Source organism: Aspergillus brasiliensis, assembly GCF_001889945.1.
Source record: "Aspergillus brasiliensis CBS 101740 unplaced genomic scaffold ASPBRscaffold_23, whole genome shotgun sequence".
NCBI classification, from domain to species: domain Eukaryota; kingdom Fungi; phylum Ascomycota; class Eurotiomycetes; order Eurotiales; family Aspergillaceae; genus Aspergillus; species Aspergillus brasiliensis.
The window spans coordinates 199,274-226,722 of record NW_027137464.1 but is presented as its reverse complement, the minus strand read 5'-3'; the positions used below and the strand labels follow the sequence as shown (position 1 = coordinate 226,722).

General features: G+C 49.4%; 8 protein-coding genes across 8 annotated transcripts; 3 read left to right on the top strand and 5 right to left on the bottom strand.

Moving 5' to 3' along the window:
* Window positions 1–2,898: 2,898 nt before the first annotated feature.
* Window positions 2,899–3,190, bottom strand: ASPBRDRAFT_96912 (uncharacterized protein; the record flags this gene model as incomplete). Its single annotated transcript, XM_067629540.1, has 2 exons — window positions 2,899–2,940; window positions 2,990–3,190. Coding segments are annotated over 2 exons (243 nt in total), but the record flags the coding sequence as incomplete, so codon positions are not given.
* A 1,725-nt stretch (window positions 3,191–4,915) lies between these two features.
* Window positions 4,916–5,434, top strand: ASPBRDRAFT_201271 (uncharacterized protein; the record flags this gene model as incomplete). Its single annotated transcript, XM_067621532.1, has 1 exon — window positions 4,916–5,434. The coding sequence occupies one exon, from the start codon at window positions 4,916–4,918 to the stop codon at window positions 5,432–5,434; it is 519 nt and encodes a 172-aa protein (XP_067473426.1).
* A 223-nt stretch (window positions 5,435–5,657) lies between these two features.
* Window positions 5,658–6,881, top strand: ASPBRDRAFT_60025 (uncharacterized protein; the record flags this gene model as incomplete). Its single annotated transcript, XM_067628159.1, has 1 exon — window positions 5,658–6,881. One exon carries the CDS (start codon window positions 5,658–5,660, stop codon window positions 6,879–6,881), a length of 1,224 nt encoding a protein of 407 aa, XP_067473425.1.
* A 4,901-nt stretch (window positions 6,882–11,782) lies between these two features.
* Window positions 11,783–13,537, bottom strand: ASPBRDRAFT_49235 (uncharacterized protein). Its single transcript, XM_067626286.1, has one exon. The coding sequence runs from the start codon at window positions 13,448–13,450 to the stop codon at window positions 12,059–12,061; it is 1,392 nt and encodes a 463-aa protein (XP_067473424.1). The 5' UTR covers window positions 13,451–13,537; the 3' UTR covers window positions 11,783–12,058.
* A 160-nt stretch (window positions 13,538–13,697) lies between these two features.
* On the bottom strand, window positions 13,698–15,092 carry ASPBRDRAFT_430630 (uncharacterized protein). Its single transcript, XM_067624916.1, has 2 exons — window positions 14,686–15,092; window positions 13,698–14,591 (listed from the first exon to the last, which is right to left on the bottom strand). Exons 1-2 carry the CDS (start codon window positions 14,878–14,880, stop codon window positions 13,899–13,901), a joined length of 888 nt encoding a protein of 295 aa, XP_067473423.1. The 5' UTR covers window positions 14,881–15,092; the 3' UTR covers window positions 13,698–13,898.
* A 6,063-nt stretch (window positions 15,093–21,155) lies between these two features.
* On the bottom strand, window positions 21,156–21,702 carry ASPBRDRAFT_49230 (uncharacterized protein). The gene has a single exon (XM_067626285.1). It carries the CDS (start codon window positions 21,657–21,659, stop codon window positions 21,369–21,371), a length of 291 nt encoding a protein of 96 aa, XP_067473422.1. The 5' UTR covers window positions 21,660–21,702; the 3' UTR covers window positions 21,156–21,368.
* Window positions 21,703–22,486: 784 nt separating this feature from the next.
* Window positions 22,487–23,410, top strand: ASPBRDRAFT_49228 (Zn(II)2Cys6 transcription factor domain-containing protein). The gene is given in 4 exon segments (XM_067626284.1): window positions 22,487–22,529; window positions 22,541–22,779; window positions 22,866–23,123; window positions 23,179–23,410. The coding sequence occupies 3 exon segments, from the start codon at window positions 22,639–22,641 to the stop codon at window positions 23,296–23,298; spliced, it is 519 nt and encodes a 172-aa protein (XP_067473421.1). The 5' UTR covers window positions 22,487–22,529; window positions 22,541–22,638; the 3' UTR covers window positions 23,299–23,410.
* Window positions 23,411–24,055: 645 nt separating this feature from the next.
* On the bottom strand, window positions 24,056–26,896 carry ASPBRDRAFT_201266 (uncharacterized protein; the record flags this gene model as incomplete). The annotated part of the gene is made up of 5 exons (XM_067621531.1): window positions 24,056–25,089; window positions 25,164–25,540; window positions 25,599–25,921; window positions 25,979–26,252; window positions 26,313–26,896. The coding sequence occupies 5 exons, from the start codon at window positions 26,894–26,896 to the stop codon at window positions 24,056–24,058; spliced, it is 2,592 nt and encodes an 863-aa protein (XP_067473420.1).
* Between the last annotated feature and the right edge of the window lie 553 nt (window positions 26,897–27,449).

Below are 27,449 nucleotides of genomic sequence, written 5' to 3'. Positions count from 1 at the left end.
TTGCTGGTAACCACCTGGAGTGGGCTGTAATGGACCATCCCACCCAATTGCGAAGCAAAGAATCTTGTCGGTGTCAACACCCTGGGGTCTGTCCTAACCAATCGGGTGGGTCTGGGTATCGGCAGACCGGGCATCTTGTTCCTGCGGGGTTTGGGTCCGTTGGGAGTTGCCCAGGTTCTGCCTGGTCAAACCGCCATTATAATTGACCGGTGCCCATCAGGTTAGGGCTATCTCCTAGAAACATCAGATATTACGGTTCAGAATACCCTGCCGGGGCAAGTGATTCATGATGTGGGATTTAGGGGTTAGGAGACGAAGCACGCAACGACAACAGGTCTGTATGGGCAATTAATATTGCTCAGCTTGAGCAGGGTCTTTAGTATTATGTGCAAGACAGAGAATGCTCCGAATGGTAATTGCAGCATGGGCGTTTGGTGTTTCGTTAAAGGCAGTAGAAGAAAAGGGTGAGAATAGTCTCCAGCATCTAATAGGACATAAGGTTCCCACAGTATGAACAGTGCTTGCTTAGATGGGCTGGAGGTCATTACGGAAGGTCAATCCCATGTGTGGTTCTGAGGCATATGGTAGTCCATCGTCGAAAATTGGCTCATGTATTAACCACCAGTGTTGTGTCTCTATCCCCATGCTAGTTGTAGCATATGAGAAAACGCGGCACCCGGTCTTGTAGGCTGACCATGGGGTTCATTTGCATTCACTTTGGACTGGCCCAATTTGACCACCTTTGCCCAGCTGGTGAGGATAAGGGTCGGTTATTATTGAGGGTACCATGTGTCAAAGCCCCTAACATAACGGTTCACTGTGCCGCTCAGACTACTCACCCTTGACTCAGTCCTACCCAGTGATCAAATCAGATCAGTCGCTGAGCGCTCAGTCTGTGCAGCAGAGCACAGTCATGTGCAATGAGCTTCCGTGACGCAGCGCAGGGCTTCGTCCCGTAAATTCCCGGAGGAGTGCGTGCCTTTATCCTTCAATATGTGATATTGCTACGCGGATGGCACTTATACCGCATTACATGCATGTCCCTGATTCCTCAGAAGAAGCAGATACTTATAGTCGCTGCACGAGCATCCCCGCCGAACATACTCCACCGAGCAGGAACTGAAATACCTATCAACACCCAAGCCCCAGCAACGAAACAATGAGCCTGGAATACAGGTGTGAATGGGTCGCGCATAGCAGGCATGGTTCACTATACTAGAAGGCGGCGAATGTTTTTAGTATTCAGATCGCTTACAGACAACAGATAATAGATGAGTACCTAGATAGCTGATGAGGGTCGACGAAGAACAGGAGCCACTGGGAAAAGAAAGAGAACGCGAGCGGCTCGAGAATATTTGATCTATCTTTTAAGTAGCGTGCAGTTTCGTAATGCCACCTAGAGCTTATGAAAGGCTCGTGTCGTCGCCGAGGGGCCTCTAAGATGGGCCGCCGGAGATGACGCATACCAAGAAGCCAGGCTTAATATGGGGTGCCATTGCATAACCTAAAATCAACTCATCACCAGTCACTGGACATAAAGATCCGCCCGGTCTCATAAAGAAGTACCCCTAATTTGCATCGCCGGCCATCCAGGACAACTCCAGTAGCCCCCGTACTCATAATGCTTTTCCAGAAACTGATCGCCGACTGGGCAGGCACCAGTATCATCAGATTACGTCGAGATCTCCATCTGGGCTTTTGAATGCGAGGGTAAGCAACCAGACCGTCTCCAATTGAATCCTGTCGATTCATCACCAGAGGAACGAATCGCACGGAAGTATTCACGGAAGAGAAATTCTCCGTAAGAAAGGGGAAAAAAGGGGAAAAAGGCCCTCAAAGGCATCAGCCCCGCACGGTGTTATCGTGTAGCCACTGTTGACAGTAACAATGCCAAATTCCTGATCTCTGAGCAGGAGAAACAGAGGCTCGCAGCTAAAGGCTGACTCAATAAGGACAGAGCAGAAATCTCCCAATAAGCGTGACCGTTCTATGTTGCTCAGGAGAGTGTAAGAGCGTAATAAAAACTCTACCTATGACGGTTGAATCCCTATGGACTGCATTGCTTCGAGAAGCTATCTCCGGGCAGCTAGCAGTACAAGCAGGAAACGATACTGCCCGACCTGTTTGCCATGCTAGGCCCAAGGTGATCATCGTATGGCTTGCAGTAAAACATGATTGCTAAGGGCACTAGCAAGGAGCCCTTCAACTTGGATTCCAGATACTCTGAGCCGCGCGCCACAGGGCCGCTGAACGGAACACCAGACATGTCGGCCACCACAGGCCGCGATGAGTCTCCAAATCCGTCGAAAATCAATGGTGTACCGTAAGACGTATACAAAACCTAGGTAGCGGTCTCGCCTAGGCGAGGGGTCAAGGTATGAATTCACCATCACCACCGCTGTATGATAGGAATGTCTCTTCTAGCGCTCAATACAGCACATGTAGTAACAGATAGATTTACTAACGCAGAATGAAGGGGAAACAAACATCCAAAAGCATGCAGACATAAATCTCGATAAATATCATAGTGAGTAGGATGGCTGCTGTTTTGCGAAGTCTCTGTATATCATGATCTACCTCGCAGTCTGTTCGACCGACGCAGTGGAGGATTTGCGACGGTGGCGGTGGCAGTAGCATTGCAAGGATTCAGTAGGCGTGGGTCGATATTAGCGAGCTCAGAACTGACAAGAGGAGGTGACGCTCCGGCGGCCGTAGCCAAAATAAGCTCAATACGATCACTCTTTTTACTCTACTTCCTTGAGCCAGTGCATGCATTCCTCCGGTCATCGCAGTGTGTCTAATTATAACAAATAGTTATGGATCTTCTCATTGTTCTCCCCTTTTGACGTCTTGGGCTGCAACTGAGTCATTCTCATCAGTTGTAGGTCTGGAGTCAAAATCCTTTTCCGTTTTCTGAATGGGCCGTGGATAGTATATTTCCTATCTGGTGTTAGTTTCCATACCAACAGCAAGCATACTAAAAACGTACTAGTTGCGACGAAAGGCCTGACCAGAATCCTGTCGGATCGGAGAGAAATGTGGTGACTTGGCCAGACTCTCGAATGCGAATACCCAGGCAGACGTCAGCATCACACAGTTTGCTGTATTCGTAGGCCTTTCGTAAGAGGCTCTTTTTACGCCGGTCTCGTTTCTGTCGCATCATCTTCTTGGGTGAGGCGGGGGACTTAGGTGACTTCTGCTCGTTTGATTCCTTCGACATTGTGCAGAGTTCCGCGAGTTACTATAATCTGTAGGTAGTCCTCTTCTTATCTGTCATCTCTAATCACATACCCTCGCAGTGTTTATTCATATATGACTATTAAAGCGTTTAGGTGGTCTACTGGGTTTTTTGACCGTCATTAAGGAATATCCGAAGTAGTTCAACATGTTCAAATATGGCACCAGATACACATTAATTCTGTCGCGAGAGCATTGCCTGTGTTGAACACGGCTACAGTGCAACAGATGTTGAACACAAAGAATAGGTTACTGTAATATTATTAGTGAAGAGTTGAGCAAAAGACTCATGGAGGACTGTGTTCACTGGCCTTGCCCGACTACTGTACTGTCCCATCCTCTGTCCAAATTGCCGCAGTCTCCTTGGTTCATGCTGTCCCCTCAGATTACTGCTGCTCGCCTAAAGTGAGTAGATTATTCTTTTGAATAACCAAATAGAGCTTTTTTTCCAAATCTTGATAGCCAGTGTAGCAGCTATTGCTTGTGGCCCTGCTACCCTTGGCCGGGCCGGGCCGGGGGGGCGGCGGGGGGAGGGGGTTTGGTAAGGGGTAACTACCATGAAGGGGGCCTAATGGGTATGCACTGGTGTTTGTAGGTTATCATGAACACTGATCACCCGTGCTGCGTGCTCACCCTGGGTGAGCATGCCAGTAACATGATTGGATAGAATAGGTGATCGTGAACTGGTACACCGTGCGCCGGCGTTTGAGACCAATACTAGCGAGGTACTTCATCCCTGACCTCCGGCCATTTTAAGACCGATGAAATCAATTTGAAGGGGTTAAACGTTTGATTGTGTTTGTCCAACGGCTCAAGAATTCCGCACTGAATCGCACCTATTTTAGGGGGGTTGACCACTCTGGTTGAACACCTTTTGAGAGTGGAGCATTTTTTTTATTGTCGACCCTTACCACTCTCGTTCATGTGGGGCAACTGACAAGCGGGTCTGCTCCCTGCCCCCTAGAAGTTGAGTCAAAGTGCCGTCATGAGAAATGGGTATTCGAACAAACCGATGATGCTCCAGGTAGTCGAAAAGAAAACTCGAGCGGCTTTATCTTTGCACAACTCTTGATGGTTGCACCTGGGAAGCCCTCATGCATTTGGGTGGCTGGACTTTCATTGCGTTTGATTAATGCACTATTGAAAACTGGGTGTTGAAAGGGTTCCTTTCCACTATTCACTTGACTGTGTTGACATTTAACGCCTTCAAAATCTGGGTATTCTGCCCTTCGTGGAGAAGAAGTCTGACTGCGTTTGATAGACTGTTTGATGTACTGTAGTCTCCCGCTTACCTGGCTAGAAATTGAGGGCAAGAAAATTTACCACTCAAGGCTCGTCGAATCCTCGGAGCTGACGACCCGCTGGGTAGATACCTCGATCGCACGATTAACGTGGAAAGTTAGCTTACAATGATATGGGCATTGGGTTATCCCGCTTCTCAAAATTAAATTTAGGCTTGCGCTTACTTTCTTTTACCCTTCGATCAGGTGTTGATCTGTCTGTTGATCCGTGGCTAGCAACGTGTGGGACAGTTCCAACCATTTTAGGACTAGCGTGGATGTGAACTGGGGCTTCATTGACGCTAACACGATGAATGCGTTTCTACCTTGACAGGGATATTGGACATATATTATAAGGCTATTCAGGGGGATAATCGGGGGGATTAGGGTCAAAAGCCATGGAAGAAGCAACCCAGATGCTGACAGCACAGAAGATCCGCGAGTTGCTGACACTCTGCGGAATCGGTGATCGCAGTGACGAGCCGATAAAGCAACATATCCTTGGCATTTCTGATTTCGGTGAGTACTCGGCCGCTGTTGGGAGGTTCGCAGGTGTGCTGACACACATTCTTGTCCGTGAAACTCGGCTTAGTGCTGGAATAAAGGACATACCTGCAAACGAACTCCGTGGGTCTTATCGGGCATTATCATTCGCAGAGAAACGGGGCAGAGTGGATTACGCGGGGATGGATGGCCCTTCTACAAAGAAGAGGAAAAGGGGAAAGAAAGGCTCAAATGTCAACAAATCACCGAATGAGAGGTCCTCCCAAAAGGATAGCGACGCCGCATCACCCGGAAAAGCCGAACACTCCAATACTTGTGCGGTAGCAACCGATAAGCCCACTGAGTGCTGGAGAGCCGAAGGTGGGCGATACTCCTCTCGCAGCTCACGGCGAAGCGTATCCAAGGAGCAATAGCTCTGCGCTGCCAGAGGTGGAGGCGGAGAGGCACTCTGCATTGGATTCGCCTTCATCTGCAACGGAACTTGTGTCGTGCCCGGATCATCAGAAAGAACCTGATTGTCCTAGGTTGGCAGCTCCTGGCATATGCCCTGGGTCGACTTTTGACATTAATGACGCTGGCTGCTTTACTCTGCTCCCTTCAAGGTTGTCTTCTACGCCAACCTTGTGCGCGTCAGCCATGAGAATAATCGAAACGATATTGATGAACTGTGCCAAGCTAAATTATGCGCTGGCAAAATACGGGCGTCAAAAAAAGAATGTTACTATAACAACGAAGATCGAGGATATCCGGAGCTACGTTGATCAGATCACTCAGTTGCGATACGCAGACGCAATATATGCCGTGAAGAAGGACAACGCTCTTTTTGCGAGCAAGGCTATGCAGTCTCAGTACAACGAAACAGCATACTGGGACATCATCATGAAGGGTGCCAAGCTTCTCGATCCTGCAAAGCTGCCGACAGCTATGGGCCGCCTTGATGATTTCACGACGGTCGAGAAGCACGCCACTAAAACCTTCATGGAAGAAGCTGGATATGGCACAAGTTACGCAAATCAGCGTCGGTGCCGCAGGCTTTGGAGGAGATTGTTCGAGATACGAAATGCTGGTGTCGACAGAATACTACTATATCGCACCAAGGAATTTGACAGCTTCTGTATCGAATATCCCAACGACACCGAGCCATCCTTGGTGGAGGAAGTTCAGCAGTGGGATGAGTTATACGGCCCACATATCAAACAACTTGAAAATCGAGTGACTAAAGAGAATGAAGGAGACTACGCAGGAAAATTCTGGCTGAGTCAGTCGCACGTAGCGGCAAGGCTCGATATTCACGAGACATCTTGGAACAACAGCGGGAACACGTGGTTTTCCAGTGCGGAAGAGACGGCCTTCCAATCTTCCGGACCACACAAGGCGTCCCCTGACGAACTTGAGGGCTTTTTTGGCATCCAAGCCGCGGGGGGAGTGAATAGAAACAAGTCCATCTTCGTAACGCTTCTGCCCAAAGATGAGAGCCTCCTGTCCGTTTGTCCTATTATTGCAGTGCAGGAAGGAGACATGTTGGGAGTCTTTGCTGGGATGATTCGGTACTCAGAGAACTTTGACCCTATGTATGGTATACCTGGTCCAGGGGATAAACTTTGGCTGGATTACTCGCAGGTTACCGGAACATTAAACCTAATGAGGGTAACGCCACCTGATGGGGATGCTAACGTGTCTCTCCGGTGGGAGCTACTCGAAGAGGGAGGAAAACAAGAGTCGCGGATGACGTGGAGGGTGTCAGTGCGGGCTGTTAGAGCGATTAACCCATTCGAAGAACTTGTCCGCGCTGCTCCTCAGAAGGAACAGTATATTTTGCACCAGTCACCGGCTCACGCACAAAGGGGATTTACCAAATAAAGAAAGCTTCAGCCCATTACACTTTCCTGTTTTGTTCTGTATCGAGGCTCGACCAACTAAATTATAGAGCGGAAATCAATCTGATATTTATCTTGTGTATAAATTCCTCAGGTCTTCAGATGTGAATAATAACAATCAATCTTCCTCTGAATCACAGCAGTTACATCACTAATCCTTCCTTTGCCTTGCAATAGTCTCCTGTTGGTATGCCCTTCATTGTGTCCTGTGCATTGCCCTGTTTTGATCCTGCCCATTCATGCTTGCTGTACATTCCTATACTGCGAGCTTCTGCTTTTATCTAAGTTGGATCTGCGGAATGTGCGAGGGCAAAGTGTCCGTTTTGATATCCTGGGATATCGAAAATCCGAGAAACCACGTGACCTCGTCCTCACGGCTTGGCTCCTTGGCTTCGTGGCTTAGTCATCAAGGAGATCCTCCTATCTAACCAACCACATAGATCAGGTATCCATTGTTTGCCAGAGCTCACAAGGCTGCGTCATCATCATGATTTCATCTAAGCATGCATGTTTGCCTCAGCGCTTCATACATGAGAGCGGAAAATTAATCGCGCAAGAGAGTAATCTTAGCACTCGGTGTTCTTCTGAAAACCGTTACGCGAACATTTTCATGCATTGCCTCGTTGGGTTAGTACAATTATCTTGGGCTTACACGAAGAGTTAGGAGATAGCGAGTGGAGCGCAATAATTCAGCGGTTACTCTGGGATTCGAGCAGTACCCAGTTTAAGATTGTTGGCCAGCAATTCATAGGTGACATAAAGACCGGGACAATAAACTCACTAGGGAAGTGATCCAATATAGACCACGATTGAGAGACCGAAATCGGGAAAAGGCAACAAGCCGACGGTTACAAGCCGTATCGGGCCATGGGACACTACCGCAGAAAAGCCAGCGCCCACAAGCAGGAGCATTCAAGCCGAAGCTTCCTGCCCAGGGACGGAAAGCTAGTGACTTTGGCCCCAGTCCTCAGAACAGTCGTCCGTAATCCTGGTCGGACCATGGGCCGCGGACCGTGAGCCAGCTTGGCCTGCGGACAGCCAACTGGCGTCCCGAACGGTTCGCTGTCCGCGTGGGCTACTGATCTGAAGCTCATGGTCTACTTTGGACATAGAACCTACGACAAAGGTCTTAGTCGCTCTAATTCCTCTATTCGAAGTCCAACTACTGTACTGCCCCATTCTCTGTCCAGATTGCCGTAGTCTCCTTGGTTCACGCTGTTCCCTCAGATTACTGCTGCTCGCCTAAAGTGACTACTATGATTTTGTTTTACGGGCAGCTGACCTTGGACAGGAGTCTGGCATGGATCATGATCGGTGGATCGCGATCCACATCCGCTCTCAATCCATGAAATCCAATCCAACATGGCTCGTTTTCTCATGTTAGGCGCAATATCTGAGGCCCACTCTTCAAGCCAGACCAGAGTCTTGTGTTCAGGAATAATCGGTTCGTCCAATAGGACTAACAGGATTATTCCGATCTAACCTCACCATCATTCGTCGTGACAGAAATAGTTCTTCGGGCGCCAAGACCCTGAAGTCCTGTGTTAATGGGCAATTAGTCTTTCCCTGTCCGCGACTGCGGGGTTGGCTGGTGTAGCCTCTGGCCGTGCCTCGGGGTCTGAAGTTTCGTCGCGGCCCCCGCTGGTGGCGGTGTCTGTTGGCTCTGTGCTTGGAGGCTTGGTCGGAACAAGGCTGAATCGATGAAGAAAATAAATCAGATTCCCGATATAAGATTATTTATGGGTGCGCCGGTACAGTATCAACTTGGAGCAGAGCGGTAAAGAAGAGAGAGTTGGTGTGGAAGAGAGCACGGCACTGAGCAATAAAAGGACAGCCTTGCGGCGGGTTACTTTCCGACGGTCCAGTTTCAACAAAACAGGCTTTTATTGGCCATGAGTCTGTCTGGCTGAGAATGTAATTGATACTAGCGTTGTCAGCACGACTCTTGGTGCGTCTGATTGGTTTAAAGTGGATCCTCCCGCTTCAGCGCTTCAGCACTTTGGCCTCTCGTGCTGCCAAGGAACCAACTGTCGGTTCATGAGACACCTTGTCCCAGAAATGACATATCTTGAGAATAGCCTCGCCATGGGACACGCGTTCATGGGATCTACCTAAAACTGGGAGAAAACTTGCCAGCATGGCGCGGCTGGCAAGGAAGTTTCTGTTCTAGAGAAATAATATCTAGGGCGGAATTACGTCGCAAAGACATTGGATTACGGCTCATTTCTGGCGACTTCAGCAGGATGGGGCTCGTAGAGGTAGAGCTGGTTTCTTTTACGGAGGATGGCTGGGACGGCGACGCTGACGTAAACCAAACCAAACCATCTCCGGTAGTTACAGTATCATATTGTCTTTGTTTGAGATGTGAGGCAATTGAATATCGGCTCTCTTGTCTGCTCAGGAAAGATCCTACAGCTGGTTGCGAAAATGGCGCAAATGTCTATACACTTCAAGTTTCCCTGAAGGTTTCGGGCTTTACTATATCAAGTAAAGGCTGGGAACTACTATAATCCGTGTATTTAACTAAAACACAACGAAAACCGTAAAATGTCGTGATGTTGTACAGGTTATCCGTACCGCCCCAGTATCGATCAACTGGAACTCTAGAAGCTTCTACGCAAACTAGTCAAACCCCCGGAGCCCATACCGGTCTGGCAATCACCTTCCGCCACCACCTTCCTGTTCCTATCTTTACCGTCTGTCGTCGAAGTTGCTCATTGGGGCAATGCAAGAGCTAAACGGCGCAACACAAAATGACACTCATTATATTCCTTTTTGGCCTGTCTGGATTAGTACAGTATCTTGCACAATTACCATGCCTACGCCAGAGTCTCCAAATTCTTTCCCAATACCTAGCCTTGTTACACTAGTCTGCATAAGGTTAGGTGATAATATTGGTCTTGGCACTCATGGACACGTTTTGTAAATTTGGTACTTTACTTCTTGACCCTACAGTAGTACATGTAAGAGAAATACCCGAACCTAGAAGCTTCCATGTCCTAATAACACTCCCAACAAGAACACCTTACTATTACTTTCCGACCATTCCTTCAAGCTATTCGGCTTTACAGTGTTGTTGTTGTTGTTGTTGATTCATACGCTGACCCCTCGCCTGAGCGACATGCAGGGTACTACTACCTCCACGCTCTATGTACATCCATTCATCGTAGACTATTACTTTCCTGATGAACTTGGAGCCTCGTTAAGGCCTGTGGTGGCCAGTGCCTGGGGTTGTGTTTTGCCGCCCTGGTGGCGCGCGACTTTGGAATCTCTGCGATGCCTCTGTAAAGTCCAGGACCGCCCCGAGGATGCTACTGTCTTGCGGACCATCTTGGAACCTGCCCTCCCTACCTTGTCCTGCTCCTCCTAGTATATTTGAAATATTGTTGAATGCCCCTCCAATCTTCCGTCGGAGGGCTTGGCGTAGCCCACTGAGCTGTGGGCAATTGATTAGTACGTGGACCACGGTTTCCGTTGCCCTATATTCATATTTCTCATTGTCTCGGAGCCTGCGCTGTTTTCCGTGTGTCGCTAGCCATGAGTGGCTGGTCCGGAGTTGGGTGAGTAAGTAGGCTTGATTGCGGGGGAGTGAGCCGTAGAGCCGGCGGGTCTGGTTGGCCGGCAGGGCCCGATTGATGCGGTGGAGATGTCCTCCGTTTCGAGAGGTCCTCCATTCTTGGTGCCATTTGTTGCTAATATTCTTGCGGATGTACCTTTTCTCTTGTGATAGAAGATGTCTAAAGGGGTGTCTCTGTCTCTTTTCACCCTCTACTGTGGCTTTGGCTAGGCGGTCTGCTGCTTCGTTTCCAGGGTTGCCGCAGTGACCTGGGACCCATTGTAGTTGCAGTGGGATCCCTCGTGCCCTGAGCTCCCCGGCCGACTGGTGAATCGCCTGAATGATATGCTGGCCTGATTTGTTCCAGGAGTTTTTGATAATCTGTAGGGCCGACATGCTGTCGCTAAGGATTGTTGCTGACTCTGTATCTATTGCTATGGATCTCCGGTTCTTCTGCGCGAGCTGGAAAACCAGCCTGATCGCGTAGTAGATCGCCATTAGCTCAGCTGCGTAGATGGACCAGAACTCCATTGAACTAATGCTGACTTGTCGAGACCCTACGATCTGCTGGTTGTGGTTGAGAGCCACCGCCGCGGCTCCTAGCTGATTCTCTTTGCCCGAGGCATCCGAAAAGACTGTAATGTTGGGTGTGGCTGCTCTTGCTAGAGTATTGGTCTGTGCTTTCTCCTGATCCGGCTCAATTTTAATATCGGTGAATGATTGGGCTCGCCAAGGTGCTAGTGGTCTGGGATCAATTCTTTCCAGGGCTTGCAGCCGTGTGAGGTTCATTGTTTGTAGGGTTTCTGCCAGGGGAAAGCGCGCCCTATTGCCGATCTGGGTGCTGCGTACTCTTGCCCGGCTGATAATGTTATGGACTGGGTGGTCTTCCGGTAAGGTGCTGAAGCGGGCTATTACTATCTGTGCCTGTTGCTTGAGTCGTAGGTGGGTAGGCAGCATGTGGGCTTCGACTTTGAGAGCTGACGTGGATACTGTCCGGAAGGCCGACAGGATCTGGATGAGGGCGGTCCGTTGAACTGTCTCAAGAAGCCTCAGATGGATCTTGTCTCGGAGTGGTTTATGCCAGACTGTGGATGCGTAATCCAGCACTGGTATCCAGGGTACAGCACCTTGCACAATCACCCTGCCTACCCCAGACTCTTCCGCAATTCTTCCCAAAACCTCCGTACACTTATACTAGTCCGTATACAGTTAGTTTAATACCAAGGCTTCGTGGCAGCATTGATTAATACTGTAAACTAAACGATTTTGCTTCCTTATCTTACAGTAGTCGTATTATAAATACAGGAATTTACAAGCTTTGACATCCATACAACAGGGCATTCGAGTAGCGACAACACCGTCTCTTCTTGACCATCTTTCTCTAAAATATCCCGAATTTCGTAAATTATTAATTAACAAACAAAAAGACAGTCGCGCCTGAGGTATTCGCTCAATGATTCTCCCAAAAATGGAACATTTAAATATCCGAACAGTCAGCTCCTCATGTTCCCGCACAACTAGCCGTACAAAGAGCGCGGTCTGGCTAAGATAAAGCGGTGACGCCAACATCACAAGAAGTTCAGATCGTATGGAATTTACCTCGCTTATTCAAGATAGATGAATGGCCAAAATACACCGGGCTGACCAAATTCATACGCAGCGCTGTACCCTTGGACAGTCTTATCGAGCAAGTCTTCTTCGAGTTGCAGTGTTATTCCCGTTCCGTCGAGAATTTTCCGTAAATTTTGACATATTTTGTTAAATGATATATCAGTCGCACCCCTCTGCGGTAAGTTGAACATTCTGCCAGGATAGGTGATATCGCTGTGAAGAGAGATACATTGCAAATTCGGCAGTTGGCCGTTTAGCACGGATTCCGCTATATAGGCCAATGATTGCGCTATTGGTGATCGGCATTCCCGTATTGCAAGGTGTTTCAAGGAAGATGGAAGTTCAGGTGTACGGCTAAGATATACTTGATCCAGTATTAGGTATTCCAAGACAACGAACTGTTTAAGAGAGCCGCCGAATTGGTAGTCTCTGAAAGTGGGGGGAATGGCGAACGGGTCGCCAAATGACAATTGGAGGACCCGCAAGCTATCCCGTCGGCAAGAGAGCAGTGAGTATAGTCGTTGAGGACTCAATTGATAATTATGAGAACCGCACTGCCCATAGTAAAAGACGGTCAGGTTTTTGCATAGCCCGATCAGCACATCAATATCCGTTTCCTCGATGGAACTGCCACTGAGTGAAACAGTTGAGGCAGAAAGTGATCTGAGAGGAGTAACATCTGCATCGTCTGTTTTATATGAAGCTTGCCCACCAGAACAGTAGTCGCTGATCTGTATCTCTCTCAAAGGCAACAGAGAAAGGAGCCCGGCGATACTATTCATATTCATTATATCGTTGCAGCGACCTTTCCGGCAGCGCAGGTGCAATTTTTCGAGGCTGTCTCGGCAAGGTAATGATGTATGCGCATTCATACGACCTTGGGCTAAGCCAATCAGGAGGAATAGTCCTTGGGGGTCAAGAGTAATAACCAAAGACCTCAGATTTTGAGTGCGTGAGATTATCAACATAGAAAAGATGAGGGAGTCTCCGATTTCAGTACCAAAATGAGATGCTTTTATGCCGCCCAAGTTCAGATTCTGGGCTTCCTTTCCGAGGAGGTGAATATCTGCTATTGGCAGTTTATCTTGGCTGACAGCTTTGGAATTATTCTTACCCTCAGCCAGTAGAAAGCCTGTATTGTCGGTATCAATATCAAGCTGTTGGACATGCGCTGCTATGACAGGGCAAGTAGTAACGGTGCGGCAGAGAAGTAGGATTGATAACAGTACATCTTCAGGGCCTAGGATAATCTTGTGGTAAAGAAGCGGCTGGGCGATGGCGCAAAACTCCTTTGATACCAAGCAAATATCTTTTAAGGCTGCAGTAATCTCAATAAAGTCCAGGATTATCAAGATGATCTCTGGCGGTAGGTCGCTGAGTTCCATCTTCGAGATTTGTCGAAGAATAATCGAAACTCGGGGCGAGAGCTGACGTCCTTCTCACTGCTACACGAGATGTATCCCGCAATGACGTGGAACCTTCCGACTGAACTAACGGGACGAGTCAGTTGTCGGAGCTACATCAGTTAGTTAGTTGTTGCCGTAGATTAGTAATCTGGGAGCTCCACCGCCTGGCGGTGAGAAACTGGAATGGCCGGTTCACCCTGCTCTCGAAGCCTAACCCTTCCAAGCACGCAATTGTTGCGCTTGGAAGCTCCCAGTATTTACAGAAGCCACAGACTGTGACAGGCCAATAAAATTACCATTGACAAAGATTCCAGGAGTATGGGCGTTATACTTTTGTTTATCGAGTGTAATTTATATAACATTACAAGACAGGTTAGTACTTACAAGAACCCTTATTGCCAGGCTAACCATATATAAACTAGTTCAATTAGGCTAGGTCTGGGGGAAAGAATTTGGAAAGACTTGAACAGGCAGGGTGTTTGTGCGAGGCACTGTAAAGCCGAGAAGGCACTGTACACGAAGGACTGGGGAAAAGTACTATATACGGTCGGAAGCCTAGGGACTGAGAGGTACGGAAGAGGAGTGAAGAATATACGACTCCTTTCTCAATTGAGACCGTGGTGGTGTGCCGAGCGGAAACTAAAATCGGCCCGATGGCGATCCCGCCAGCGGGTGATCCCGAAATCACCCCAAGGACACCTGAAAACTCTGCAAGAGACGATGGCGAGCAGACCCTGGCACCAGCCCATAGGGGCAGGACAAGGAGAACACAAAATATTACGATCCCACCCCTCGACTTCAACGCGCCAGATGATACCAGTAACCGCATCACTAACCAGATGGTCTGGGCGCTGATTCTCAGCCTGAAGAAAACCATCACACACCAAAACATTGCAATCGAGTCAGCCAGAGCGGAAATCCAAGAGATTAAAGCCGGACAGGAAGACCTACGGAAAGAAAACACCAAACTACAGGAGGAGATACAGTCCCTTCGATCCCAGATTGAAACACAGACCCTACCCTCCCCTAAATCATGGGCCGCAGTCGCAGCAGCAGCGGCAGGGAACAGACCCGAACAACCCCCGAACGCGATAATTCCGCGACCACGGAAAGAGCCAAACTGCGTCCGCATCAGCACCGCGGCCACGTTAGACGAAGACATCGATAACGAACGGTTTGCAAGATTTCTACCTACCGAAGCAGCGAACACGCACATCAGAACAGCCCTGCTGAACGCAGAAACCACCAAAGAAGTGCAAGTAGCGGGAGTCGGTACAACTAAAACAGGCTATGTCATTCGATTCCAGGATGCCCAATCCGCCGAGACCGCCCGAAACAACACCGAGTGGCTCGATGAGCTGGGAAACGAGACCAAAGTAGTGAAACCCAGGTTCGGGATCGTGGTTCATCGAGTTCCGACGGAGGATTTCGAGTTGGACGCGAACAAAAAACAGGGAATCGAGAAAATCGTGATGGAAAATGACCTCTGCGAGAAGGGATTCCAGGTCGAAGACATTGCATGGCTGAAGAAGAGAGACACGCCCATGGGCAAATCAGCCACGATGGGGATCTGGCTGGACTCACCGGAGGCAGCAGAATGGATCATCACCAATGGACTACTTGTCGGACAGAGGTACATCGGAAGTGTGGAACCCTATCGGGTAGAAAAGAAACGATGCCGGCGCTGCCAGGGACTCGGCCATCTGGCCTGGTCATGCAAGGAGCGAGTGAAGTGCGGGTACTGCACGGGCCCGCATGACCAACGCCATTGCTTCCCTGGGATCAGGCCCCGATGCTCAGACTGCAATGGAGAACACCCGACAGGTGACCGAACATGCCAGGCACCGCTGAATCCTCCGTCTTCCTCCCAATGACAGCAAATCTCCGAATCCTACAGTTGAATATGATGAGATCCCGGGCAGGAATGGAAGCCCTCATCAATGATCACCATAGCCAGAACCTCGATCTCCTTTTAATCCAAGAACCACCCACAACCGCCTACCACACCCATGTCAACCATAGTGCATGGCGACTCTATCGGCCAACACGCCGAAGAACCAGGCCGAGTCCGCAGCCTCCTCTATGTAAACCGGAGGATCTCAACTGCATCACACCGCCAAATCCACTGCAACCACCGAGATGTAGTGGCCATCAAAATCTGAACACCAGAACTCCAATACCTGGTGTTCTCAATATATATCCCACCAATTGAGATGCACAGGGCGTTCGAAGCCAGCAGCGCCCATGAAACCCTGGCAGAAATCGAACGGACTATTCAGGAACAAACAGAACCAGATAACCGGACGACCAACCTCATCCTCGCTGGGGATTTCAACCGCCACCACCCAGCATGGAGTCATCGCGCGGTTCACCACAGCTTCGCACAACATGCGGAGGAACTGATCAACTTCTTTCAAACCCACGAGCTACAGTGGTGCCTGGCCAAAGGCGAGACAACATACTGGTCCCTTAATCAACCTGGAAAGACATCAGTTCTCGACCTCACGCTTACCAACGATGTAACACGCTTGATCCGATGCCAACTCTACCACGACCACTATGGGTCAGACCACCGAGGAACATATTCAGAATGGAATCTCCAATCGGAGCAAACTAGAAAGCCCAAACTGAAAAGGGCATATGACCGAGCAGACTGGGCCCGAATCGGTCAAGATATACTGAGACAGATTGACCCACATGTGAATATCCAGTCGGCCCTGGACCTAGACTACGCCGTCTATAATTTGATCCAGAACACAGTAATTGCCCTAGACCGGCATGTGCAGGTGCAGGCCCCGTGCCCATACTCGAAGCGCTGGTTCACTGCAGATCTCAAGGCCCAGCAGATCGAGGTTAACCAGACCCGGCGACGGTGGCAGAACAGATGCGCCCTGCTAGGGCCTTAACCACCCAATGACGAAGATGCTTTTCGAACAAATGCGGCATAAAAGACGACAGTGGACCAGAGCAATCGAAAAGGCAAAAAGTAGACACTGGAAGGAATTTCTTGACAAAGCCGGCGAAGGCCATCTGTGGAAAGCGGCTACTTACATGCGCCACCGGGATGCCTACATGAGCATCCCCACCCTCAAAGTAGGCACTGAAGAGGTGACAGATAACCAAGGGAAGGCAGAGGCATTCCTGCAAGCCTTCTTCCCAATGATGGCTGAACCCGAGCCAGAGGAACTGGTGAACCCCGCGGAGGAGCTACCATGGGAACCGATTACCGAACAAGAGATCTACCGGTCGCTCAGAGTGGCCAAGGGGACTACAGCCCCTGGTAGAGATGGGATCCCCACGCTTGTCTGGAAACACTTGTGGACCTACCTTAAAGATATTATCACCACGATCTTCACGAAATCAGTGGACCTGGGCCACCACCCCAGACAGTGGAGGCAAGCGCGGATTGTCGTGCTGCGGAAACCAGGCAAACCCGATTATTCAGCCCCGGGGGCATACCGACCGATCTCACTGCTCAATACCCTGGGGAAGGTCCTGGAGGCAGTCATGGCCCGCAGACTGTCGTACTGGGCAGAGAAACATGGACTTCTTCCAGATACACAGTATGGAGGCAGGCCAGGACGGAATACAGAGCAAGCCCTGCTTGTCCTTGCCAATGCGATAGACCGAGCATGGGCACAGTCCAGAATAGTCACACTTATTGCGTTCGACCTGAAAGGCGCGTTCAACGGAGTGTACCAGTCTAGCCTGGACGTTCAACTACGGGCCAAAGGCATCCCGTCAAAGGCCCGACAATGGATCAGCAGCTTCATGGAGGACCGACAGGCTAGTATCACATTTGATGACTTTGAAACAGACGACCTTCCTCTAGGAAATGCAGGCCTAGCCCAAGGATCCCCGCTCTCGCCGATCCTCTTTGGATTCTATAATTCAGATCTAGTTAATCAACCGGTCAACAGTAATGGTGGAGCATCAGCCTTCATCGATGACTACTTCCGCTGGCGGATCAGCTCATCAGCGGAAGAGAATATCAAGAAAATCCAAGAAGAGGACATTCCGCGGATTGAAGGATGGGCGCGTCAAACAGGCGCGTCCTTTGCCGCTGAAAAAACCGAGCTGATTCACTTGACCCGACGCAAAACGGCACACAGAATCGGACAGATCCGGATGAACGGCCAGGTTATTAAACCAGCCGACACTGCCAAGCTTCTAGGAGTCATCTTCGACAAGGAGCTGCGGTGGAAAGAACACGTACAGAGAGCAGTTCAACGAGCAAGCAAGGTAAACATAGCCCTGAGTGGGCTACGGCACCTTCGGCCGGAACAGATGCGCCAGCTCTACCAGGCCTGCGTGATACCAGTGCTGGATTACGCATCCACAGTCTGGCATAAACCACTCCGAGACAAGATCCATCTGAGGCTTCTTGAGACAGTTCAACGGACCGCCCTCATCTGGATCCTGTCGGCCTTCCGGATAGTATCCACGTCAGCTCTCGAAGTTGAAGCCCACATGCTGCCTACCCACCTGCGACTCAAGCAATGGGTATAGATAGTGATAGCCCGCTTCAGTACCTTACCGGAAGACCACCCAGTCTATGATGTTATCAGCCGGGCAAGAGTACGCAGCACCCAGGTCGGCAATAGGGCGCGCTTTCCCCTGGCAGAAACCCTATGAACAATGAACCTCACGCGGCTGCAAGCCCTGGAAAGAATTGATCCCAGACCACTAGTATCTTGGTGAGCCCAATCATTCACCGATATTGAAATTGAGCCGGATCGGGAGAAAGCACAGACTAATGCTCTAGCAAGAGCGGCCACACCCAATATTATAGTCTTTTCGGATGCCTCGGGTAAAGAGAATCAGCTAGGAGCTGTGGTGGTGGCTCTTGACCACAACCAGCAGATCGTAGGGTCTTGACAAGTCAGTATTGGTTTGATGGAGTTCTGGTCCGTCTACGCAGCTGAGCTAATGGCGATCTACTATGTGATTGGGCTGGTTTTCCAGCTCGCGCAGAAGAACCGGAGATTTATAGCAATAGATGCAGAGTCAGCGATAATCCTTAGTGACAGCATGTCGGCCTTATAGGTTATCAAAAACTCCTGGAACAAATCAGGCCAGTGTATCATTTAGGTGATTCACCAGTCGGCTGGGGAGCTCAGGGCGCGAGGGATCCTACTGTGACTATAATGGGTTCTGGGTCACTGCGGCAACCCTGGAAACGAAGCAGCAGACCGCCTAGCCAAAGCCATGGTAGGGGGTGAAAAGAGATAGAGACACCCCTTTAGATATTTTCTGTCATGAGAGAAAAGGTACATCCGCAAGAATATTAGTGATGAATGGCACCAAGAATGGAGGACCTCTCGAAATGGAGGATATCTCCGCCGCATTGATTGGGCCCTGCCGGCCAACCGGACCCGCCGGCTCTACGGCTTGCTTCCCTGTAATTGAGCCTACTTACTCACCCAACTCCGGACCGGCCACTCATGGCTAGCGACACACGGAAAACAGCGCGGGCTCTGAGACGATGAGAAATGTGAATGTGGGGTAATGGAAACTGTGGTCCACGTACTAATTGATTGCCCGCGGCTCAGTGGGCTACGCTAAGCCCTCTGATGGAAGATTGGAGGGGCATTCAACAATATTTCAGATATGCTGGGAGGAGCAGGACAAGGTAGGGAGGGCAGGTTCTAAGATGGTCTGTAAGATAGTAGCGTCCTCGGGGTGGTCCTGGACTTTGCGGAGGCATCGCAGAGATTCCGAAGTCGCGCGCCACTAGGGCGGTAAAATACAACCCCAGGCACTGGCCACCACAGGCCTTGACGAGGCTCTAAGTTCGTCAGGAAAGTAATAGTCTACGATGAATGGATGTACATAGAGCGTGGAGGTAGTAGTACCCTGCATGTCGCTCAGGCGAGGGGTCAGCGTATGAATCAACAACAACAACAACTGCTGTACCCTGGTATAATAAGTAATAAACACGTGTGAGGGCTAACACTGAGGGATCCTCGTCTTAGGCTTCTCGGCAGGATTCTATGCATTGATGATGCGACATACCCCCCCCATCAGCAACTACAATCCTTCTCAAGCTTATACCTGGGAACGGACTCCTTCGTTTGCTCCTACTCCCGGTAATTACGACCGAGAACGGACCCCTTCTGAGTATATTTCATGCCCCTCCTGTGAACGTTCCCCGCCGTTAGTTTCACAGTCCAATCAAGCACGGGCCTTTGATAGTGTTGAACTAGGAAATGGAGCACCTGACGGTGAAGAGCCCTCCTATATGCCGTATATAATTGAGTGGAGAGTGACTCTCAATAACAGAGTCTTGACAAAGGACACGGAACAAGACCTAGATGCAACACCTAGTTCATACTGGCAGCAAATCAAGCAAAAGGCGGAACGCGTGTTGCTCCAGAAAATACACCGTGATCGCCGAGTGAAGCTTGATGATACTGTGGTTGTGGTTTCCGTAAATGAACGCTCGTAGCGTGATCTTACAAAGCGGTTTGAAAAGGCTGACATCGATTGGACAGCTATAAATAAGCAAATCCTCATGTGGCAAGATCTCCTTCATCGGCCCAAGAAAATGCTTACGGTCTCCATCTCTATCAATTATAGGGAGGATAACTCTTCGTACAGGAGGACAGACAAAAGAGGAACCTCTCAGTAACTAACAGAATGCTTCGCCAACGGGACGACCAGATTGATGCTGAGGAATGCTCCGGGAAACCATCAGTTTGGCGAGATGTATATCGGAAAATGAGATGTCCAGGGCCTCCTTGCCAGCACGAGGGCCAGTATTGCTGGCAGGATCCAGCGGGTAAAAAGCATTACAGGCTCAGAACACATCATTTAAGAACCCTTGTTAAACATGTGGAACAAGGGGGTATCCTGGAGACCCATGATGATGTTCCCGACAACGTGCGGGAACAGCTATATGCAGAAGATCGTCAACGCCTTTCGAAACAAAGCCAGGTTTCCAACAATCTCATGTCAGGCTCGGCGCTTCCGCAAATAAATATCAATGTCCATCTATCTCAGTCGGCACGACCTTCAATCTCTTCATTGCTGGACACTGAAACGGCTCCAACCACTATCCAGGATGAGTTCAACGACATTCCTGGACCGCTTGAGTGAGCAGTGGAAGATTATGTTGATTGGCATCTCTCGCGGGTGGGTACTGAAAGTTACAAAGAAAACATAAAGAAGGCGCGTGATATAGTGTTAGAGAACTGTTTTAATATTACTCAGATCCGCGGGGAAAGCCCGGACTTTTTCGTTAAACACAGGGTGGCAATCGGTGCGGCTCACAAGTTTATTGGTCATACTAGGCTTTAGTTCAAGCTGAGGGCCCAAGGCCATACTTAGTGTACATAATAATTCGGTACAGTCACAATGGTCATACTCGTTGCATTCTCGAGGCATGGTTGTGCATAACAGATATCAGGACTTGTTTTGAACAATGCATCATTCCGATCAGGTTAAGCAGTTGTGCATGCTGGGGTCAAGCTCCTATACCTGGCGCCATATTTACCAGACATCAATCCTTTCAAAGAGTTCTTTGCCGAACTTAAGTGTTATATAGAAAAGTTTGGCCAACACCTAAAACGTGTCTCAAGGGGATTCCCATGTCTTTCTTCGGCGATGCCTTCACGAAGTTGGCGCAAAGACAAAGAGTGCCGAAGACATATCAACCCATCACAAGTTGACCCTTTGATTCTACCGTTCTCACTTCTGGGTGTCTTCGCGACTCACGGGTAGTCATTACCCGCTCACGTGAGGTTGAAGTAAAGAATGTTTAAAGCATTCCTAGCTTAGAGATCATGTGACTATGATTGATCCCCTGACCTCACATAGCAGGATCGGTTTCCCAGCGAAACCGGCCCGAAAGAATCCGAGGTAGGCATGGCAGTTGTGAAGGACACGGCAGAGGTTTTCAGTCTGTACGGTGAATGAGCGCTTCTACTGCGCCGTCAAAACCCCAGAATTTCTCTTGCTCTCGGTCGCATTTTAGACAGGAGCTGCAGACAGATTCCTCGGTCAATCGTAGTCTTTTTGTAGGGGTATAGAAAGTAGATTGTGGCTGCGATAAGGGCATGCTTGGAGTAAGTATCTGATTGTAATCTTGGCTTCTGGTGTTCTCGTCTCCTTTCTGCAGCTCCTTTGCCTCATAGATACCCCAAGCTGGGTGTACGATGGGATCGAACCCCCATCCGAACTGTGCCATTAGTAGACGATGCTGTCACGTTTCCTGATATTTCTAGCTGTTGTTTAGAGGTCTTCCTTAGATAGCTGTCGGAAGTTTTCATATAAGGTACAAGGTCTTGTATTAGTGTGTGGCGAGTGATTCTAAACTTAATCCTGGTCTTCTGACCTTTTAAACAGTTAGTATGATTCTATGGTATTTATAAAGCCACACCCGTGTCTGCTGCTGTTCTAGACACAAGCCATTAATGTCAGTTCTACGTATCGGTTCCATATGTAGAGGAGCTGCTACGGCGCCCCTGGCGCGCCCTCCAATTGAAACTGTACGACAGTATATTTCACCAGCCAATGACAGAAGTTATATGGCTGCCGTATTAGCGAAGTGTCAAGTTGTAAGGAAGTCAGAATATGGAGGTCCCTCATCACGAGTCGCAGCCCGTTATGTACAGTAATCACACCCGAAACAGTAGCTGACTCTATTCAGCGAGCATATTTGCGTTGCCTTAAGTCGTTTGAATTTCACCAGAAGTAAGAGGTTGCAATCGTTGAAGAGAAAAAGCGGGGGCTTGATCAGCACGGAGAGAATTGTCGAGGAAGAATGAGAGCCTAATTATGCCTGTCGCATGTTTCTCTTGCCGATCATGCTTTCAGTACATTGCTTCCAATACAGTATTTTAAAACACCAGAGAGGGTCTTCTCTCCTACTTTATCCAATAACGTGATTCCCTTAGGTTGAGATTATTTACCGAAAATACCTCTCAGCCACTTACGTATGGTGGCAGATGGTACTAAAGCCAGAATCAGATCCGTCATAGGACTGATGTCATGTCTTCGGCCCGTCTACTCTGCCGCGAAGAGATCAACAACGCGGGAGGCAGCCATAAAGTGAAGAGTGTCTCACACCTATGCCAAAACACTTGCAGGGTATTGATCTCAGCAGAAGCTATCAGAGAGCCTTTTCGCAGAAGTAGACATACCATCTACTTTAAGCTGCAAGCAATATGGTTCCTTCGCAGGCGAAGGGCCTGAGGATCCTGGCTCCAGCTCCCGATGCAAGGCCTTCTCGAGTGACAGATGTGGCTGTTAGGCCAGCCAAGAGAAAATCGAATGCGTGTGATGCCTGTAAAAAAAGAAAGACCAGGGTAAGTATCAAATCTGCTTTTTTATTCTTTTTTCTTTTTCTTGTCTTATATTTCTAGACAGCTCCTGACTGATATATATCTACAAGTGCCTTGGAGATCATCCATGTGATAAATGCACTCGAGCAGGTACAGAATGCTTGATTGCCAGAGGCGTCGACAGACGAAAAAAACTTGCGTTGCACAATACTGAGCAGGAGCTAAATGCGATCCGTTCGCTTCTAGATCAGTTGGTGGCCGCTTTCGACAGTGGTAGTAATACAGATGTTCAGCGGCTCATCGACATAGCAAGAAGCGAGTTGAATACTAAGAAAGATACCAAGCTGCATAAGTGGTGCAGCTTCCAGGTATATAATAATACTTCATCAATAAGTATACACATGGTGCTAAATGTTACATGAGGACCTGCAATCGCAGCTTCGCTTCTACGAGCAGCTAACCCATAATTTATCAGCGAAATTCGGTACTGATGTTTCCAACTATATTACACATTCGTTGAAGGTGAATACATCTCTTACCTAATTTCAATGGGCTTACCAACATTAGCTACTATACTAGACTCCACCATTTGGATCACAGTCCTCCGTGAACTAAACGTCTTGTCAGTAAAACTTCTGGTGAAATTGCTAGTTGAGGTGAGGTTGCGAGGCAAATGAGTACAACAGGTTTATTGATCCAATCCAATTTTAGCAAGGCAGAAGTCCTATAATGTAGTTCAAAGTAATAATCCGAGCACGAAGGCAATCCATGTCAATTGAGTTCAGTAAACGAAGCATGAGTTCATCGGCTTCTCGCTGTTCGCCGTGCCATCGCGTGCATTATAGAAACCTGCGCTGCGGGAAGTTACATGGGGAGTATCCTTCGTGATATAGAAGTAAATGTAAAAGTAGACGACTCAATAAACTTAGGACTTATTATAGATCTTCAGCTCAGTGGCTGCCGGTCAGGTACATTGACTGTCTGCCGAGGCTTGCATCGCATTCTCGTGGGTTGCTTTCCTGTTGGATCCCTAAAGACAGGTGGATCACAGTAGTTAGAAATGACAGTGAAATTGACTATACCATAATTTGTGCTAGAGGAGGTCATCGAAGAATCAATACTCGGGTTATCACGCGGTCCTGCACCTACCGTATCCTGTTTACAGTTCGTCATGTGTCAGGCCGGCATTTCGAAAATGCCCTTCTGCACTTGATTCCCTCGTGCCACGGTACCAGTTAACTTCTCCATGGCTGATCTAATGTAAATATGCTCCTGGACCAGAGTATTATCCATAACATACTCAAAGATCATGAGGGTAGTCCCCAAGGTATCTGACATTCAAGCGATGCTTGTCTACGGTGTGCCTTCGCCAATACATCTCGTTGTCCACCGACTCGTTGCAGTAGTTACAGTGACGATCGTCGAGATGCACGGCTCGGAAGTGTCGCAACAGACCTTTATGGCGGGAGTACTGCATAAGACGCCGATTGTCAAATCCCGCGGGGTTTCCATAGCATTGAAAGCATGCTCGGGGCTTCGCGGCAGTTCGGATGTCTTCGCCAGCCTCCTGCAAGGCGATTTCATGCCGTGAGGGCGACGGGGCAAGAAGAGGGGGTTGGGCCGGCGCCATAACTTCTCGGGGGGGGCTAGGCATCCGGGTGTCTTGAATCGGAACAATCCGCTTCGGCCGTCGACCTCGTCGCGGGCCACCTTCCAGAACATCACAATAGAGTCGAACGGCTTCGGTAGCCTCATTTCGCCGCTGCCACTCGATTTCCACCGACAAGGAGGTGGGCCAAGTCATGAGTTTACCCAGCAGGTGAATCTGCTGAGGAAGGAGTTGCTCTTCAGTTTGGAGCTGCTCCTTCGCCTCTTCGTCTAGAATTGCAGTGCCCGCCAGTTGCCGCTCAATATCAAGGACCGCCTGCTCCTCGTCAAATTCCTCTCGCACACGTTGGCGGAGCGCATACAAGAGTCGATTCCGTGTATTCGTGACATTCCGTTTCAGCTTGTCAAGCTTATCGAGCTTCCGGCCACTCTTTTTCTGACTGCGCTGAAGTTTTTTGGAGAACGCATCCCGCTTCCGAATGGCTTTCTGCAGCTCTGGATCGTGCTCCACGGTGGCCTTCTGCGCATCAGTGAGCTCTCGGGGCCGACGTCGGTCAATCCATCGTCCCATCCGGGTGACAGCCCTCATCATGTCCGAATCTGGCTTGAGTCCTCTCATCAACGCCTGCATATCAGTGCCGATGTGCCGAGGAAGGTAATGGTTCAGGAATGTTCGGATATCCGCGTGCTTCATGATCAAGTTCTGTTGGGCATCGCTGACAAGACCTAGCAATCACAACGGCTTTGAATCAGTATTGTATGACGGAAGGACGGGCAAGGTGGCATATTCCACAACTTACCGCTTTCATTCAGAATAGTGCCGCCACCGTACCGGAACCGATGCGTGAACAACGACCACTTAAAGCCGGCGATCTCGCCGAAGACCTTGAGCTGTCGGGATAGGGTATTTGTGGGAATGGGCTGATCGCGATGTATCTGAATCTTGCCGCGGACGCTCTTGACTTTGCAGAATACGTAGTGTTTAGCCTTGTCCCGTTTCAATGGGACCTCCATCTGCTGGCGGCCATCTTCCACCCACAGGCGTCGGAGGTCCCCCATGGACTTTATTCCCGGAGCCCGAAATGCATCATCATGAAAGAGAATCCCAAGAAGGAACGTATGAGGGCTCAGCATCAACGATGGATCATAGATAATCTCGGGGAGGGGGAAGGTGTTTCTGATGGGCCAGTCAGTAATGGGATTTCTAGTGCGGAAAGAAGCAGGAAGCTACATACGCTTGCGTCACACCCAGGTATTTCTTGGCAAATTTATACTTGATCTCCAGAAGGATTCGGGGGGGTCCACCATGAGGATCCCGTTGGATCGAACACTGTAGATGTTGGTACTGAAGACGACGCATCGCATTGATCCGATTCACCGTAAAGCAGGCCATTAAAGGGTAGAGACATTGCTGCATGCGCTGAAGACCAAGATCAAAACGTTTCTCCATGGTGCGCAGGGTTGTCTCCTGCAGGGGCACCACATCTTCGATATACATCGGAGTCTTTTCTTTCTCATCTGTATCTAAACCATGCTTCCTTGCAACTTTTCGAATACTCTGGGGCCAAATATGGTTAGCAATCCATTTCAAAGAGAGGCAAGTTCTCATCCCAACCTTTCTCATTCGCCGACCGAGCGCATCGTCCATTGGCTCTTCCATGAGCTTTTCATAGTATCGGAGAAACGATTTCCAGTCCGTATCCAGAGCCTTGAATTTCTTGATACCCTTGAGCTTTCGACCATTTTTGCCCAGCTGCAACCGCAGGCACCAACGGACAAACATAGTCAACTCCTTTTGCCCAGCATCGCGAAGTGCAGTCGCTGGATCAGCCCACTTGCAGTCCGGTCGCGCTAAAGCTCTGTATTTCTTCTCTCTCTTTCGACAATACCTGGTCATTTATTAGCCTGTACCTGATGCTTCTGTGCCACTGTACGGAATTTCGGCATACCGTTCCCATCGGTCTTCCATCCGCGTAATGTTCTTTCTGGTGCCGTCTGCATAACCGTCATCATCACTGTCTGACGATACCTCGGTATCCGAATCAATATCGGGGTCCGTGTCAGAGTCACTGGCGGAGTCACTATCACGGCAACTATTATCGCTGGAGCTGGTGTCTAAATGCTCGTCTTGTTTTGCGACATCTGCCAAAGCAGCTGGTTTTTGAGGTTTCTCCCGGGAACACCTTTTCTCTGAGCGACGAGTACGGCTGGCACTAACAACCATGCCACCTTCTCCAGAGCTGCAGTCTGAGTCCGTATTCACACGGCTTGATAAAGGAGATCCTTTACCAGTCTCATGAGACTTCCTTTTTAAAGATTTCTGCCTAGAGCGGTTCTGACGGGTTCGACCCTTGCCTCTTCGGCGAGTGGGTAGAGGCACGTCGGAGTCTGTAACATCTGTGATGTCCGTCTGGAAACCCGCACTTGCGGCGTCGTCCGAGTCTAGGCGGAAAGACGCATTGCTAGCGGTTCCGTCGTCGTCGTCGTCGTTGCTGCTGTGGCCAGCGTCGTGATGGCGTGGGCGACGAGCCATGGTTCAAGGAAAGGAGTCGAGCGACCGGTCTACTGAAAAGAGAGACCAGAAGAGGGTAGAATCGCAAGGTAAGTGGCGACGACGGCAGGCAGATAATATGGAAAGATGAGATGGCTGAGGAACATAGACAGGGAGAAGGAAGGGGGGAGGAGTGTCACTTATAAGGGAAAAGGTGACTGCTTCGGGGAGGGGGGCGCTTCACTCTGGAGGGAGCCATTTTCGGCTCCCTCAGAGGCTGACCTTCAAAGGTGAAAACGAGCATTGCTGTGGTTTGTTCAACAAAGCACCAGGAGTGGACAGTATCTTGCCGCGGGAGCTCAGTTGGCAGCAACTGGTGCCTGTCACGTGCCAGGAACCCGGTGCGTGGCCGAGATGGATTCATTATACGCACAGCGGCTAAGTCAGTGGATGGGCTGGAGCAGCCGTTTTTGGCGTCATTTGCGGCCGAAAAAGGCAGCTCCAGCCCAAATTGAAATACTAAGATAGTAATATTTCTTCATCATTTCCACCTATATTCCAGGGTTCTAAGAGAGAAACATGGAAAATATTATAG

Excerpts from the sequence above, each read along its gene's own strand:
- ASPBRDRAFT_49235 (XM_067626286.1), bottom strand. The coding sequence starts at position 13,450 with ATGGAACTCAGCGACCTACCGCCAGAGATCATCTTGATAATCCTGGAC.
- ASPBRDRAFT_430630 (XM_067624916.1), bottom strand. The coding sequence starts at position 14,880 with ATGAACCACGATCCCGAACCTGGGTTTCACTACTTTGGTCTCGTTTCC. Across the intron at positions 14,592-14,685 it reads TTCAGCAGGGCTGTTCTGAT|TTTGGCTCTTTCCGTGGTCG; the intron begins GTGCGTGTTCGC and ends ATGCGGACGCAG.
- ASPBRDRAFT_49230 (XM_067626285.1), bottom strand. The coding sequence starts at position 21,659 with ATGGCACAGTTCGGATGGGGGTTCGATCCCATCGTACACCCAGCTTGG.
- ASPBRDRAFT_49228 (XM_067626284.1), top strand. The coding sequence starts at position 22,639 with ATGGTTCCTTCGCAGGCGAAGGGCCTGAGGATCCTGGCTCCAGCTCCC. Across the intron at positions 22,780-22,865 it reads GTAAAAAAAGAAAGACCAGG|TGCCTTGGAGATCATCCATG; the intron begins GTAAGTATCAAA and ends TATATCTACAAG. Across the intron at positions 23,124-23,178 it reads ATAAGTGGTGCAGCTTCCAG|GACCTGCAATCGCAGCTTCG; the intron begins GTATATAATAAT and ends ATGTTACATGAG.